The sequence below is a fragment of the Nansenia antarctica genome (assembly GCF_963989245.1).
Source record: "Nansenia antarctica genome assembly, chromosome: 1".
NCBI lineage: Eukaryota > Metazoa > Chordata > Actinopteri > Argentiniformes > Microstomatidae > Nansenia > Nansenia antarctica.
This window is the reverse complement of record NC_137674.1, coordinates 27703571-27721506: the sequence shown is the minus strand read 5'-3', so window position 1 is coordinate 27721506 and position 17936 is coordinate 27703571. Positions and strand designations below refer to the sequence as shown.

The 17936-nt window shown below is 46.7% G+C and overlaps 1 protein-coding gene across 1 annotated transcript in view; it reads right to left on the bottom strand.

Moving 5' to 3' along the window:
* rps6ka1 (ribosomal protein S6 kinase a, polypeptide 1) overlaps window positions 1-17936 on the bottom strand; it is a gene marked incomplete at both ends in the record, with an annotated part of 48554 nt that overhangs the window by 29921 nt on the left and 697 nt on the right. Inside the window, one exon of the mRNA XM_080546273.1 lies at window positions 2082-2126. Coding sequence (XP_080402399.1) covers window positions 2082-2126 — 45 coding nt within the window. The remainder of the gene's footprint in view (window positions 1-2081; window positions 2127-17936) is intronic.

The window sequence follows — 17936 nt, the reverse complement described above, 5'->3', positions numbered from 1 at the left end:
CCACAAAGACACCCAAGTACCTGTCAACATACTTCCAACAAGTGAACAACGTCCACACATACAACACCAGAGGAAGCTCCACGAACCACGTTCAACCGCGTTGCACCACAAACAAGGGGTTAAACTCGTTTGCAAACTATGCAGTAAAAATGTGGAACGCCCTTCCTATAATCTTAAAGGAGTGCAAAACACTGCCCACCTTCAAAACCACTCTCAAAAAACATTTACAGGAGGCTGCAATCCGTAACTGGACCCTCTAAATCAAAAATCAGATTAAAAGACCCGAACTACCCACTGTACATACTTTGTGTTGTGTCCCCGGCCCCACCCGGGGTGTATGTCCCCACCTGTCCTACCCGCTGTACATACCTGATGTTTTGTTGTATTGTTCTTCCCATGATGGATGTATTTTTATCTTGTAGATAGTAATAGTTATTTGTCTGTATTATCTTGTAGATAGTACTAGTTTGTTTTGTCGGTCTTACATGTAACGATGAATTGAGAATCAAGGACCCCAATTGAAATAAGCCAGTGGCTTTCTTGGGTTTTTATCCTGTTAGTTGACCTTGTATGTAATATGTACTTTCATGTACCTACTTCTGCAAATCTTCTAATAAAGTTTTCAATCAATCAATATTGGGGGAGTGCAAGTGTGATGTTGTGTGCGTGTGTGTGTGTGTGTGTGTGTGTGTGTGTGTGTGTGTGCAGGGTTTATTAATTAAATAACTTTTAGGTCAAACTGACTGCCATGCTCCCTCCCACCACCTCCCCTCCCCCTTCCTCCCCCCCTCCCCATGCATATGGTAGTATCTTACCTCACTTGCCTACGTATGAGTCTGCATCTGCCTTCTGTCACACCATTAGTGAGACAGGGGACGTACACAGGCACACCACAAGAAAAGGGTGGAGAATTGTGACACAGCCAGAGAGAGAGAGAGACAGAGAGAGAGAGAGAGATTTATTTTCACAGCGTTCCCAGGAAGAAGAGGGAGTCAAGTTGGGAGGAATTATCGGATTCTTTTATTTAAACACCGGCCGGCTGTGCAGGTTCCTATCGATCCCCCCGCCCCCCGCCGCCCCCAATGTCCTCATTACACCACACACACACACACACACACACACACACACACACACACACGCACGCACACACGCCCGCACACGATTTACCTCAAGATAACTGACTTTATTTCAGTATGCTGTGTGTTTAAAAAAAGACACACACACACACACCTCCGTGTTGAAAGAGTACAAGGCTCTCAGCTCTCTCATTTCCCCTCTCTCTCTCTCTCTCTGAAAAGAGGGGTCACAGAGAACAGAGAGAGGGAACATTACCTCCGTCTGTGCTACAGGAGTATAATGCTCTGCTGGACAATCAGGATCACATAACACATAATAACCTAGACAACCAATCAGCAGTCAATACCTAGACAGCCAATCAGCAGTGACATTACACACCTAGACTACACACACGAACACATACACACAAGCTCACACACAACACCCACACAGACACTGCCAAGAGGGGAAGCTCTGCTTGTGTAACAGTAGAACGCTGTTATGTTGAAGACCAGGAGGGACAGAGACAAACACACTGAAGAGATGTAGAGGGGGCGGCTGTGGCGCAGGAGGTAGAGTCACCGCCTAATGATCACAAGGTTGGCAGATCGGCGGTTCGACCCCGGCTGGCCACATGTCGAAGTGTCCTTGGGCAAGACACTGAACCCCTAAAATTGCTCCCAGTGAGCAGGCCAGCGCCTTGCATGGCAGCTTGCCGCCATTGGTGTGTGAATGTTCCACTACTGTCACTGTGTGTGTGTGTGTGTATGTGTGTGTGTGTGTGTGTCTGAGCAGACACTTTTATCCAAAGCGACTTACAATTAGCGATTCCAAGGACAAGGTCTCACTGGAGTAACTGAGGGCTAAGTGCCTTACTCAAGGGCACACTAGTGGCAGTGTTCCCAGGTGGGATTTGAACTCATGACCTTCTGATCCCCAGCTCACTATCCACTTGGCCGCCGCCACCACCACGTGTGTGTGTGTGTGTGTGTGTGTGTGTGTGTGTGTGTGTGTGTAGCTATTACCTTGACACCTGGTGTGTCGCCGTCCTCCGTTACACTTTGGCCGTTCTGTAAAGAGAAACACAACAAGAGAGTTTCAGTCACCATGGGAGGGAGGCATAACACACACACACTCGTGCACGCACACACACACACACACACGCGCGCGCACGCACACACACACACACACACACACACACACACACACACACACACACACACACACACTCACACTCACACACTCACACACTCACACACTCACACACTCACACACACACACTCACACACACACACACACACACACACACACACACACACTCACAGTCCAGAGGAGAGAAATCACAGATGATTGGATGATTGTGATTGTGGTTTCGTCCCACCAAAGCAGACGCTTGTTAAGGTCACATGACAGTGGCCAGCGTCTCTGAGTCACCACGGCGACGGGCCGCACCGCGACCACGTCCCACGACCGGTGGAACAAACGCAGTGATTACAGAGGACGCTAACAAACCCACTCGTGACATTTTAAACATGCAGATGGAACAGACAGATCCCCCGGCCTGTTCAGACAGCCTCTCTGGGGTCAGGAACGCAGGAACACCGCTGGGAGGGGGTCATATCTGCCCCCTATAGGTGGGAGGGGGTCATATCTACCCCCTATAGGTGGGAGGGGGTCATATCTGCCCCCTATAGGTGGGAGGGGGTCATATCTGCCCCCTATAGGTGGGATGGGGTCAAATCTGCCCCCTATAGGTGAGAGGGGGTAATATCTGCCCCCTATAGGTGGGAGGGGGTGATATCTGCCCCCTGCCGTCAGCAGATGTGGGGCTAAAATGAAGCGGCAAGGCTGTATATATCGTTCATCGTTGGCTCTCTTTTAAAAAAGAAAACATAGGTATATATATATATATATAATATATACAGTATATAACACTTGATGATTTCCTGACTGCCTGGAAGATGAAGGTCCTCCATGGCCATGGTGTGTACAGTGAATATCTCTCTCACATCAGACGACTTCATGACTTCAATTTCATGCACCGGCGTTCCGTCACACAGATGTAGATCTCGATATGAGATCTGTCACTCACGCACACACAAGCACACAGACAGACACACGCACAGGCACACACACAGGCGCACACACAGGCGCACACACAGACACACACACAGACACAGACACACACAGACACACACAGACACACACAGACACAGACAGACACAGACACAGACACACACACACACACACACACAGACACACACAGACACACACAGACACACACACACACACAGGTGCAGTAAGAGAATCTAAATGGTGGAGCTGGACTTCCTTCACAGCGGCTTTGAACTTCCAGCATCCAGCCAGCTCCTTGGCCCATCGAGCATTTCATCTGGGTGACATGATTTGTGACACGGTCTGGTAAAAAGGGCCGATTAGGACTAATCACAAACTGTGGTCCAGTCAAGAAACATATCACAGCCTCTCCCCGTCCTAAACACACGAGTAGATCTCCAGAGGGTTGGATAGGTAGAAACAAGATGGCCGACATTCCAGCTAGCCTGTCAGAGGGCAGAGTGGGAGTGGCGGCCTTCTTCATTGTACCTATCCAGGACCTCTCAGATCTAGAGAAGTGTCTAGGCATCATGTAGGTTCTGGGGTTGTTTGTGGACAGGCTTACAGGCCTAAAGCTGCGGGATTGTAAAAGTGTCTCCTCTACAAATCAAGAGTTTACGCTAGTAACAGGATTAATGACTAATGATGTCTCCAGGGCAACCGCCTCATCACCAAGAACACATCAGGCCATCAGGTCCGGTAAACACAATGATGGGAGCCAATCAAGTCAGCCTGGGGTTTATAGGAGTGAGCTGATCGATATTCCACTAACAGGCCTATCTAAAGGAGCTGTTCGTAAATTGCAGCTCATCCAAAATGGTATGCTAGGGTCCTAACAAAAAACAAAAAATTTGAACACATTACACCAATCCTGAGATCCGTCAGTGTATGTTGACAACAATGCCGAAACCAGCCGATGACCAAATGTTCAATCCATGATTTATGTTATATAAATAAAGTGTGATTGATTGATGTACCGGTATGAGCATTGCGCTACAGATTCATTTTTCACTCATTCATTTTTTTTTTTGTGATACATCAGGGTATATACAGGAATCTTGAGGTTAATTTCAATACCTTTCTAAGACTTTTTAAAGACCACCTTGTCAATATTTTTCCAGACCTCACCGCCACTTTAAGCTGTAACCGTTTACATCAGTGACACCTTTAACTTAATAGTTTTAGTTTGCAATAGACTAGACCACTATCATACAACAGAATTTTTGTTTTTTAATAAAACTAATAAATTCACAAACTTTTACTAAAAGTGTTTAGGACTCAAACTCTTTGGACAGAGTCTAATTCAGAAAAATACCTACAAAATTCAAGACCTCATAAAATCGTGATAAGACTTTTTAATACTTATTAAGGGTCTTGATTTTCCCAAAATTGATTTATCAACTTTTAATACTTTTCAAGACACCGCGGATACCCTGTACATGTTCCAGTTTTATTCTTTGAACAACAGAATTGCAAACGTTAAGTTAAACAGATTAATAACTTATGTATGCCATATCTTGGACGAAGACATAATGGAAGTGGAGAGGAGATTGATTGGGACTGCGGGAGTTTTCATTACTAATGAATGAATGAAATTGAATGAAACAGATGACCCAACCATTCAACACAAGACTTGTGCTATAAATAGCCTACACTAGATAAACAAGTGCTGTGATATTATTGATCAACTTAGAAACATCTTAGCGAGAGGCACTTCAACAATTATCATAAAGTTGATTATGCATCAGCTCTTTTCATGCAACCTAAGTTTACACAGATTAATAACGTATGCATGCCATATCTTGGATGCAGACGTAATGTAGCTAAGTGGAGAGGAAATTGATCGGGACTGCGGGAGTTGACATTACTACTAATCAATGAAAATGAATGAATTTCTATTATTTTACGGTACTGTCTCAATTATATTTGAATACTTTGCTGGGTCTACCAGTATGTGCATACCCAGTGTACCTGAATACGCGATTCCATGTGGCCAGAGATTCTTTAGCACGACGATGAGAAAATACTTGTGTAGCCAGAGATCAGATCGACCCTGAAATTGCGTTTCATCGTCGTTTCGCTAGCTATACCCTTAGACAACCACTATAGGTTTAAACAGACAACCACTACAAGTTTAAACAGACAACCACTACAAGTTTAGACCGACAACCACTACAAGTTTAGACAGACAACCACTACAATTTTAGACAGACAACCACTACATGTTTAAACAGACAACCACCGACAACCACTACAAGTTTAAACAGACAACCACTACAAGTTTAGACCGACAACCACTACAAGTTTAAACAGACAACCACTACAAGTTTAGACAAACAACCACTACAAGTTTAGACAAACAACCACTACAAGTTTAGACAGACAACCACTACAAGTTTAGACAAACAACCACTACAAGTTTAAACAGACAACCACTACAAGTTTAAACAGACAACCACTACAAGTTTAAACAGACAACCACTACAAGTTTAGACAGACAACCACTACAAGTTTAGACAGACAACCACTACAAGTTTAAACAGACAACCACTACAAGTTTAGACAGACAACCACTACAAGTTTAGACAGACAACCACTACACGTTTAGACAGACAACCACTACAAGTTTAGACAGACAACCACTACAAGTTTAGACCGACAACCACTACAAGTTTAGACCGACAACCACTACAAGTTTAGAAAGACAACCACTACAAGTTTAGACAGACAACCACTACAAGTTTAAACAGACAACCACTACAAGTTTAGACAAACAACCACTACAGGTTTAAACAGACAACCACTACAGGTTTAAACAGACAACCACTACAAGTTTAGACCGACAACCACTACAAGTTTAAACAGACAACCACTACAAGTTTAGACAGACAACCACTACAAGTTTAAACAGACAACCACTACAAGTTTAGACCGACAACCACTACAAGTTTAGACAGACAACCACTGTAGGTTTAGACAAACAACCACTACAAGTTTAGACAGACAACCACTACACGTTTAGACAGACAACCACTACAAGTTTAGAAAGACAACCACTACAAGTTTAGACAGACAACCACTACAAGTTTAAACAGACAACCACTACAAGTTTAAACAGACAACCACTACACGTTTAGACAAACAACCACTACAAGTTTAGACAGACAACCACTACACGTTTAGACAGACAACCACTACAAGTTTAGAAAGACAACCACTACAAGTTTAGACAGACAACCACTACACGTTTAGACAGACAACCACTACACGTTTAGACAGACAACCACTACAAGTTTAGAAAGACAACCACTACAAGTTTAGACAAACAACCACTACAAGTTTAGACAAACAACCACTACACGTTTAGACAGACAACCACTACAAGTTTAGACAAACAACCACTACAAGTTTAGACAGACAACCACTACAAGTTTAGACAAACAACCACTACAAGTTTAGACAGACAACCACTACAAGTTTAGACAGACAACCACTACAAGTTTAGACCGACAACCACTACAAGTTTAGAAAGACAACCACTACAAGTTTAGACAGACAACCACTACAAGTTTAAACAGACAACCACTACAAGTTTAGACAGACAACCACTACAAGTTTAGACAAACAACCACTACAAGTTTAGACAAACAACCACTACAAGTTTAGACAAACAACCACTACAAGTTTAAACAGACAACCACTGTAGGTTTAGATAAACAACCACTACAAGTTTAGACAGACAACCACTACAAGTTTAGACAGACAACCACTACAAGTTTAGACAGACAACCACCGCAGGTTTAGACAGACAATCGCAGCGATAGTCGTGGTTGGTTTGGGCAGGCTATTTGAGGTGATTTTCATTCCACTCCTTTTGTTTTGCAATAATGAACCAATGATGAAGACAAGGGACATCTGAATAGACTCTAACTGAGGAGGCTGGATTCTGTTGTGAAACTAATAACAAAAATGACTCATCGGATAAATCACTTGGAGCATGTTTCTCTTCCCTAAACTAGTTTATCACTCTCTCCCTGCAGCATCTCTCTCTCTCTCTCTCTCTCTCTCTCTCTCTCTCTCCCTCTCCCTCTCCCTCTCCCTCTCCCTCTCCCTCTCCCTCTCCCTCTCCCTCTCCCTCTCCCTCTCTCTCTCTCTCTCTCTCTCTCTCTCTCTCTCTCTCTCTCTCTCTCTCTCATCTCCTCTCTCTCTCTCTCTCTCTCTCTCTCTCTCTCTCTCTCTCTCTCTCTCTCTCTCTCTCTCTCTCTCTCTCTCTCTCTCTCTCTCTCTCTCTCTCTCTCTCTCTCTCTCTCTCTCTCCCTCCCTCCCTCCCTCTCCCTCCCCTCTCCCTCTCCCTCTCCCTCTCCCTCTCCCTCTCCCTCTCTCTCTCTCTCTCTCTCTCTCTCTCTCTCTCTCTCTCTCTCTCTCTCTCTCTCTCTCTCTCTCTCTCTCTCTCTCTCTCCTCTCTCTCTCTCTCCTCTCTCTCTCTCTCTCTCTCTCTCTCTCTCTCTCTCTCTCTCTCTCTCTCATCTCTCTTCTCTCTCTCTCTCTCTCTCTCTCTCTCTCTCCCTCTCCTCTCCCTCTCCCTCTCCCTCCCTCTTCCCCCCCTGCTGTGTGCGGTCAGGGCTGGAATCTTGAGGTGTGTGTGTGTGTGTATAGTGTACGCGTGTGTGTGTGTTGCACATGTGGTGTGTGTGTGGGTGTGTGGGTGTTGTTAGCTATGCCAGGGACCAGCACCTGGAAGGTAGCAAGTTCCACACATTTCTCATTAGCCTTGCATGGCTGATTCAAGTGGCCCAGTTACACACACACACACACACACACACACACACGCACACACACACACGCACACACACACACACACACACACACACACACACACAACACACACACACACACACACACACTAAAAACAGCCTCAGCGACACAATTGCTCTAACGCCTCTAAGACATCTATTAATCAAGGTAAGCCAATGGCGTTAAGGCATTCAAGCTCAGCCAATAGCGTTCAGGCATTCATTGTGGCATGCATGGTTAAAGGATAACTAACGCCACCCTGTAACCAGGCAACTGGTAATCCCTGAAGGAACACAATACTTTTTTTTTCTTTCAATTCCATAACTTTAGTAGTTTCTCATCAGACAGCATACAATCTCAAAACGTTCATAAATAGTCTACCACAGGATTATCCAACCTCAAAACTTCAATAAATACCTCTCAGAATCATATACAACCTCAAAACGTCAGTATAAATACCTCAGGACCATATAAACCTCAAATACCTCCTCAACACTGCAGTAAACAGTTCTGGGCTGGTTTCCCAGCCCAGCTAAGCCACGTCCTGCAATAGAGACCACAGAACACTATGTTAAATCTTTGTGGACTTCAGCTCTGCCTTCAACACATCCTTCCAGACAGGCTAGTGACCAAACTACTAGACCTGGGACTATCACACTCTATATGTGCATGGATCAAGGACTTCCTGTCTGACCGCCCCCAGAGGGTGCGGGTGGGCTCCCACACCTCCACAGCCCTCAGACTCAGCACTGGGTCCCCCCAGGGCTGCGTGCTAAGCCCCATCCTCTACAACCTCTACACCTACGACTTCACCCCCGTCCATCCCAGCAACTCCATCGTAAAGTTTGCAGACGACACCACCGTGGTGGGCTGCATCTCGGGGGGGGGGACGAGGCGGCGTACAGGGATGAGGTGGAGCAGCTGGGCAAGCTGTGCAAGGTTAACAACCTGCTGCTGAACCAGTCAAAGACCCAGGAAATCATCGTGGACTTCAGGAGAAAAAATCAGAGGTCCAGCCCCTGCTCGTCGATGGAGGGAGCGTGGAGAGAGTCTCAACCCTCCGATTCCTGGGGTTGCACATACAGGATGACCTGTCCTGGAAGATCAACACAGCAGCCATCATCAAGAAGGCACAACAGCGGCTCTACTTCCTGAGAGTCCTCAGGAAAGACCACATCGGACAGGAGATGCTGGTGACCTTCTACCGCTGCGCAGTGGAGAGCATCCTCACCTACTGCATCTGCATCTGGTTCTCCAGCTGCACAGCCGCAGAGAGGAATGCGCTACAGAGAGTCGTGAGATCGGCCCAGAAGATCACCGGCGCCCCCCTCCCCCTCTCTGGAAGAGCTGTACAACACACGCTGCCTCAGGAAGGCCTCCAAGATCTCCAGAGACTTGGTACGAACAAGACCTCCAAGATCTCCAGAGACTGGGTACGAACACTTTGCTCGGCTCGCCCTCGAACAGGCGGTTCAGGACCATGTTCGCAAGGACAAACAGACTGAAGCTCAGCTTCTACCCCAGGGCCATTCAGGCCCTGAACACAGCAAAGACCTAGGTTCTAGGCCCTGGACAATCTAGACAATTTGATGGCAGCTACTAGATTGAAATCAAGTGCAACACTGAAACACAACTGTGAACATTTCAAACCTGCAAACTGCGACACTTTAAATGAATGTGCAATAATACTATGTGCAATATGACAATCGGGTACATAAGGTTCAGAGATAGGAAATGTTAGAATAGGTATAGCATAGCATAGAGTACAGCACAGTGTTTTATTTGTATAGTATAGTATAGTGGATAGTGTACATAGCCTTTATTTATGTAAACCAGCTCTTTTCCCTTCTTGTTTTTAGTTTTCTTTATTAGCACCAGGGGAGCCCCCCCTCCCAAATTTCGTTGTTTGGTACCTGTACTATATCAATGACAATAAAGACCATTCATTCATTAATTCATTCATTCAAATATCCAGCAGAAGGCATTGTACTGTAGGCTAGCTTCTATAGGCTAGCTAGCTATAGACAGACAACTTCTTCAGATAGCGTCTATCTGGCTGCTACAGGCTAGCTGCTACAGACTAGATGCTACAGACTAGCTGCTACAGGCTAGCTGCTACAGGCTAGCTGCTACAGGCTAGCTGCTACAGGCTAGCTGCTACAGGCTAGCTGCTACAGACTAGCTGCTACAGACTAGCTGCTACAGACTAGCTGCTACAGACTAGCTGCTACAGACTAGCTGCTACAGACTAGCTGCTACAGGCTAGCTGCTACAGGCTAGCTGCTACAGACTAGCTGCTACAGACTAGCTGCTACAGACTAGCTGCTACAGACTAGCTGCTACAGACTAGCTGCTACAGACTAGCTGCTACAGACTAGCTGCTACAGACTAGCTGCTACAGACTAGCTGCTACAGACTAGCTGCTACAGACTATCTGCTGGAGGCTAGCTGCTACAGGCTAGCTGCTACAGACTAGCTGCTACAGACTAGCTGCTACAGGCTAGCTGCTACAGGCTAGCTGCTGGAAGCTAGGGTGGGTTCTATGGGTTGTTATCTAGCTGCAGAGCTGCAGGTTGTGTTATCACACGCCTCTATGCAGTCCAGGCGAGAGCGTTCCACAGGTCACACCCAGATTAGCTGAAGGTAAGCCAAAGGCCCCCTCTCTCCCTCCTCCTCCCCCCGCCCCGCTCTCTCTCTCTCCCTCCCTCTCCCCCTCCCTACCGTGCCAAAAGGACATGGTTCACTGTTCTCTGCTGGCCACGCCTCTCACACTGGAATGTGTGCCATTGTCTAAGAATTATTAACCCCACACCCCCCCCCCCCCCCTTCTGCCACTGACTGTTGCATAATCACGGGCAGGTCTCCAGAGGTGCTGACATCTGTAAGTGCCTGCCTGTCTCTCTGCCTGCCTGTCTCTCTGCCTGCCTGCCTGCCTGCCTGTCTCTCTGCCTGCCTGCCTGCCTGCCTGCCTGCCTCCCTGCCTGTCTGCCTGCTTGCCTGCTTGCTTGCCTGCCTGCCTCTCTGCCTGTCTGCCTGCCTGTCTGCGTACCTGCCTGCCTGCCTGTCTGCCTGCCTGTCTGTCTGTCTGTCTACCTGCCTGCTATCTGTCTGCCTATCTGTCTGCCTGGTCAGACAGACAGGTATATGGACCTTGTCAGACAGACAGGGCAGGTATATGGACCTGGTCAGACAGACAGACAGACGGACAGGTATATGGACCTGGTCAGACAGACAGGACCGGTATGAACCTGGTCCATACAATTCTACCTCCAGCAGCCTCCTAGTGGAGAGGTCTGAAGGAAGGATGAGGAGTTATGAAGCTATGTGTGGCTCACACGTGGAGGGGAGGGGGGGGTGTACTATGGGGGGGGGGGGGACGGACGGACTATGCAGGGGGTCCAATTCCTCCTACAAATCCTCTGACCTCAAAATATTAATTAAAGTGGTCACAGGCGATTTAAGTGTCGCGACCAATCATGTAGTCACCCCCTGACGCTGAGGTCATGACTGGTCTGCAGTAACCGCTCAATAAAGAACTACATGATTGGTAGCATCTCTCCCAGGCGTCCCATCCTGGTGCTCATTCTGTGTGCGTTAGCCTGCTGGGTCAGCCTAGTCATCTCTCTGTGGGACTGGGGAGATGGCTGATGTCTCTCAGGCCCAGAGCCACTCTCAGTAACCCCCCCACCCCCCAGCCCCCACCCACTGCCACTGCGGTCAACCCAATTTAGCCTTTACACTACAGCACACACACACACACACACACACACACACACACACACACACACACCCCTGGTCAATGTGAACACTCAATTACCCTTTACTACTACTGCTGTTTACAAATACCATATTTTTGCACATTGCACATGACTCCTTTAATATAGCCACTACATCTGTACCATACATTACATGGCTACCTCAATGTATAGCTCATAACTGTATAGCTCATATACATAGCTCATAACTGTATATACCAGGCACGTGCCGTGAGCTTTTAGATTGGGTAAGCATAATATATAGAAATACACATAATTACACATACACGCTATCAGTGAACGCAGTTTCAAGGAAATGCAATTTTGATGCCCTAGAACCCGCTAATAAACTGTAGTGTCACTTTGTGATCAGATTACCAAAAACAAAAAAAACAGTTGCCAGTTTCGACTATATCAGGGGTGCTCATTGTTCAATCTTTTTTGAACCAAGATCTTTTCAAGTAGCCAACCTGCTGAAATCTACAAGTCCAGTTTCAACAGCTTGATTCATTTCCGCATAAATAGACGTGGTCGGACTAATTTCCTTGCAGGATCTCATTTTTAAGACCTAGCACCTAATTTTTTGCCTGAATAACTGAAATGTGAGACCTTTTTAGGCCTTGTGGATTGGATTGTTGGATTTTAGACTTTAAGGCTTTTTAAGACGAGCGCGGGAACCCTGTATAATAGAGAGAAGGACACAGAATGGAGGGAGCAGTAGTGATCAGAGAGGGAGGGAGGGAGGGAGGGATGGAGTGCTGGGCTGAGGGAGGGAGGGATGGAGTGCTGGGCTGAGGGAGGGATGGATGGAGTGCTGGGCTGAGGGAGGGAGGGATGGAGTGCTGGGCTGAGGGAGGGAGGGATGGAGTGCTGGGCTGAGGGAGGGAGGGATGGAGGAAGGAGGAGATACTGTCGTCTATGTGGATCAGCCATGCAACCTTCTCTGGTTTCACTACACAGGAAACACTGACAGACAGGAAACACTCCACTCATCAGCTGTCATACGATAGGAGAGGAGCTGCCGTGTGTGTGTGTGTGTGTGTGTATGTTACTGTCCATCTGTGTGTGTGTGTATGTGTGTGTGTGTGTGTGTGTTACTGTCCATCTGTCTGTCAGAGTGTGTGTGAGTGTGTGCGTGTGTGTGTGCGTGTGTTACTGTCCGTCCATTCGTCTGTCCGTCTGTCCGTCAGTCAGTGTGTGACCATCAAATCCAGGAGCTGCCGTGTGTGTGTGTATGTTACTGTCCATCTGTCTGTCAGAGAGTGTGTGTGTGTTACTGTCCATCTGTCTGTCAGAGTGTGTGTGTGTGTGTGTGTGTGTGTTACTGTCCATCCATTCGTCCGTCCGTCCGTCAGTCAGTGTGTGTGTGTGTGTGTGTGTGTGTGACCTAGGGATGGACGGTTTCCAATTATTGAAACCGAAAAACCGTCAGAGAGTAAAACCGCGGTTTTCCGGTTAACCGAAAAATACAGTAAAAAAAAAAAAAAAAAAAAAATTTGAAAAAAATAAATGAAAAAAAAGATCGCCAATTTCAAATAATTGAGCCCTACTGCTACAATACACTCATGTCGAACACCATTAAAACACCGTAAGCACAGTCGCAACACATTTAGGCTACTTAGTTTCACAAATATAAGTGGAAAGGCAGACTTTTGTAAGCTACACCATACATGAAAACACATGAACACTTAACACACCAGCTCCACTGATCCAGGGTGCACGCCTGCACGGAAGATCATCTCTTGGAACAGCGTCTTCATTGAATGAACTGCTTTCTCAATATCTTGGTTCTTAGACAAAGTTTCAGCTGCTGCTCAATGTATTTAAATATTTGAATACTGCTCAATAATCACTGAAATATTAGACTTAGAATTATGCAGTGAACATACTTAAAGCTTTTCATAAAAACCACATGCCGCGAGACTGACTCGTCCTGAACTGTCGTAAGTCAATCAACAAAGAATGCCCCATCAAAATAAAAGTGCCCATGGTAGAGCTGTCAAAATAGAGCTTTCAAAATAAATGTACTAATACAGATAGAGATAAATACAGAACTACCTTTGCGTCACTAAGTGACCGCGTATCTTCTGAGACATGCGTTCTGTCATCACTTTCAGTAGCGCCTTCACACACAGTGGCGCTGTGCACAAACACTCTTGATCCGTATAGCTCTTGTTTTATTATATTGTGGTTTAGTAAATACTGCACTTGGAGTTACATTCAATGCATGATTTGTGCTATAGAACATAAATAAAGTTTGATTGATTGATTGATATCAAATCAAATCACATTTTATTTCTATAGCGCATTTCTCACAAAAGTGACCCAATGCGCTTTACAGAGAGCAGCGAAAATGATCTTATTAAATGTAAGCGAGTAATTGTAAAAAAAACTTTCCTATCTACCAATAACTGAAGGCAACTATCTTTCCCATAGAGTGATTCGTTACCCTTAAATATAATCCCAATTAGATATTAATCCTCAGTTATTCTTCACAACTGACCAAACCTCTCACTCATTGCGCGGCAGATTCAGACTGTATCATTGTTATTTTCACACACGACAAACATGTGACATGTTCCAGTTTTATTCTTATTCTATTTTATTCTTCTAAAAAAAAAAAAAAAAAAAAAAAAAAAAAAACGGTTTCAGACGGTTTTGATAAAAAACCGTTTCTATTTTTATAAACCCCGGTTTTCGGTTTAACCGAAAAACCGTCCATCCCTAGTGTGACCATCAAATCCATATTCAGACGTGCATTCCTCCATCGCCAGTAGAACACAACTGTTGCTGAACGTAAACAAGCGGACATGACGGCCACCTACACACACACACACACACACACACACACACACACACACACACACAGTCCCTCAGCCTTTCTGGTGTCCAGTCCCTTAGCCTCTCTCTCTGGGGTCCAGTCCCTCAGCCTCTCTCTCTGGGGTCCAGTCCCTCAGTCTCTCTCTCTGGGGTCCAGTCCCTCAGCCTCTCTCTCTGGGGTCCAGTCCCTCAGCCTCTCTGGGGTCCAGTCCCTCAGCCTCTCTGGGGTCCAGACCCTGAGCCTCTCTCTGGGGTCCAGTCCCTGAGCCTCTCTCTGGGGTCCAGTCCCTGAGCCTCTCTGGGGTCTAGTCCCTCAGCCTCTCTGGGGTCCAGACCCTGAGCCTCTCTCTGGGGTCCAGTCCCTCAGCCTCTCTGGGGTCTAGTCCCTCAGCCTCTCTGGGGTCTAGTCCCTCAGCCGCTCTCTGGGGTCCAGCCCCTCAGCCTCTCTCTGGGGTCCAGTCCCTCAGCCTCTCTCTCTGGGGTCCAGTCCCTCAGCCTCTCTCTCTGGGGTCTAGTCCCTCAGCCTCTCTGGGGTCTAGTCCCTCAGCCTCTCTGGGGTCTAGTCCCTCAGCCTCTCTCTGGGGTCCAGCCCCTCAGCCTCTCTCTGGGGTCCAGCCCCTCAGCCTCTCTCTCTGGGGTCCAGTCCCTGCCAGCCTCTACACACAGCCTGTCTGAAGCTCTCCTGTTACCTCTCAATCAATCAGTCAGTCTTGGCGTTGTCTAGTCTACAGAAGCGTAACCAGCTCTCTTCCCTCCACAGAACCTGTGTGTACTTTCCTCCACAGAACCGTAACCAGAGAGGATGTTAGGAATTATCACACTCTCAGTCCTGCATCTGTGTGTTAGATGACTGATCAGAGTCTCCTCTTCTCTCTCCTCTCCCCCTGTCTGTCTATATCTCTCCCCTGCTCTCTCTCTCTCCATCTCTCTCACACACCCTCCCTCTCCCACGGTCTCCCTCCCCCTGTCTCCCTCAGTCTCTCACATCCTCCCTCTCCCACGGTCTCCCTCCCCCTGTCTCCCTCTCTCTATCTCTCACATCCTCCCTCTCCCACTGTCTCTCTCCCCCTGTCTCCCTCTCCCCATCTCTATCTCTCTCAGTCTTTCACAACCTCCCTCTCCCACCGTCTCCCTCCCCCGTCTCCCTCTCTCTCACATCCTCTCTCTCTCTCCCCCTGTCTCTCCCCCTCTCTCTCCCCCTCTCCCTCCCCCTGTCTCTCCCCCTCTCTCTCCCCCTCTCCCTCCCTCCCTCTCTCTCTCTATCCCCCCAGCTCTCTCTATCCCCCACTCTCACTTTCTCACTTTCTCCCCTGCTCTCTCTCTCTCTCTCTCTCTCTCTCTTCTTGCATTCAGTTCAGTAACGATTGAGAGGTTTCATTACCTTGGAGAGAGGCAGAGGGAGAGGTCAGGTTCTCACCACGTGTTGACTCTGTGTGTGTGTGTGTGTGTGTGTGTGTGTGTGTGTGTGTGTGTGTGTGTGTGTGCTCCAATGCACATACATACAAACGTAGACACACACACAGGTACTCCTAATTGAGCATTTTGAGTCTGTTATTTGTTGTTGTGTGTCAAATCTGTGGTTCTCTTTTTGGTTATGTGTTTTGTGATACTCACCAAAAACTGAGGCCGTGAGCATTGCCGACTTTTATTTTGTTCTTATTTATTTTTTATGTTATTTGTTGTTATGCATGTTGATATTTTTCTCCTTTGTTATGTTCTGTGATGTTATATTGATGTTATTCTTCTTTGTTATATGTTTTTATGATGCCTCTCCCCCTGTCTGTCTATATCTCTCCCCTGCTCTCTCTCTCTCTCCATCTCTCACACACCCTCCCTCTCCCACGGTCTCCCTCCCCCTGTCTCCCTCTCTATCTCTCAGTCTCTCACATCCTCCCTCTCCCACGGTCTCCCTCCCCCTGTCTCCCTCTCCCCATCTCTATCTCTCTCAGTCTTTCACAACCTCCCTCTCCCACCGTCTCCCTCACCGTCTCCCTCTCTCTCACATCCTCCTTCTCCCACTGTCTCCCTCTCTCCCTGTCTCTCTCTCTCTGTCTCTTACATCCTCTCTCTCTCTCTCTCTCTCTCTCTCTCTCTCTCTCTTCACAGCTGGGACTGGCCGCTGAGCAGATGAAGGCACCGGAGGAGGGTAATTTATAATCAAATGGATTTGCAAGGTGCATGAATTAATTTGTGTGATCTGGGGAGCTGAAAGGACATGCTGGTATGATAGCTAATTACACACAGGAGCATTCATCAAAAGGCCCACCTCCCGTCCCGCTAATGGAACAGGGTGACACCACTTCAGGACCACCACAAACAGATAGTGAGGTACACGATTAATGTTGTCCTCTTGTGACCCGGAAATACCTGTTGAGAAACTGGGCTGAATGCTGATGTAGGCTCAATGCTGCCATAGAATGAATGTTGCTATATAATAGAATTAATGTTTCTATAGAATTAATGTTGCTATATAATAGAATTAATGTTTCTATAGAATGAATGCTGCTATAGAATGAATGCTGCTATAGAATTAATGTTGCTATAGAATTAATGTTTCTATAGAATGAATGTTGCTATAGAATGAATGTTGCTATAGAATGAATGCTGCTATAGAATGAATGTTTCTATAGAATGAATGCTGTTAGAGTATGTCTTTCAGCTTATGTAGGCTCCATGCTAAATGGTAAATGGACTGCACTTATATATCGCCTTTATCCAAAGCGCTTTACAACGGCCTCTCATTCACCCATTCACACTCACACACCAATGGCGGTAAGCTACCATGCAAAGCGCCGGCCGGCCCGCTCACTGGGAGCAATTTGGGGTTCAGTGTCTTGCCCAAGGACACTTCGACATGTGGCCAGTCGGGGTTCGAACCGCCGATCTTGCGATCATTAGACGGCAGCTCTACCTCCAGAGCCACAGCCGACCCTAGCCTAGAATGCTGCCATAGAATGAATGTTTCTATAGAATGAATGTTGCTATAGAATGAATGTTTCTATAGAATGAATGTTGCTATAGAATGAATGTTGCTATAGAATGAATGTTGCTGTAGAATGAATGCTGTTAGACTATGTCTTTCAGCTTATGTAGGCTCCATGCTGCCATAGAATGAACACTGCTGTATGTTGAACACTGCTCTATGTTGAACACTGTTGTGTGTTGAACACTGCTCTATGTTGAACACTGCTGTGTGTTGAACACTGCTGTGTGTTGAACACTGCTGTGTGTTGAACACTGCTGTATGTTGAACACTGCTCTATGTTGAACACTGCTGTAGGCTCCATGCTGCTCTCTCAGCTGAGAACATGATGTGGCATGATAACCTCCTCTCAGGTCTAATAGCTGCAAGGTCAGCAAGACCAAGGCCAAGGCTCCGGCGGGAATCACCCTGGC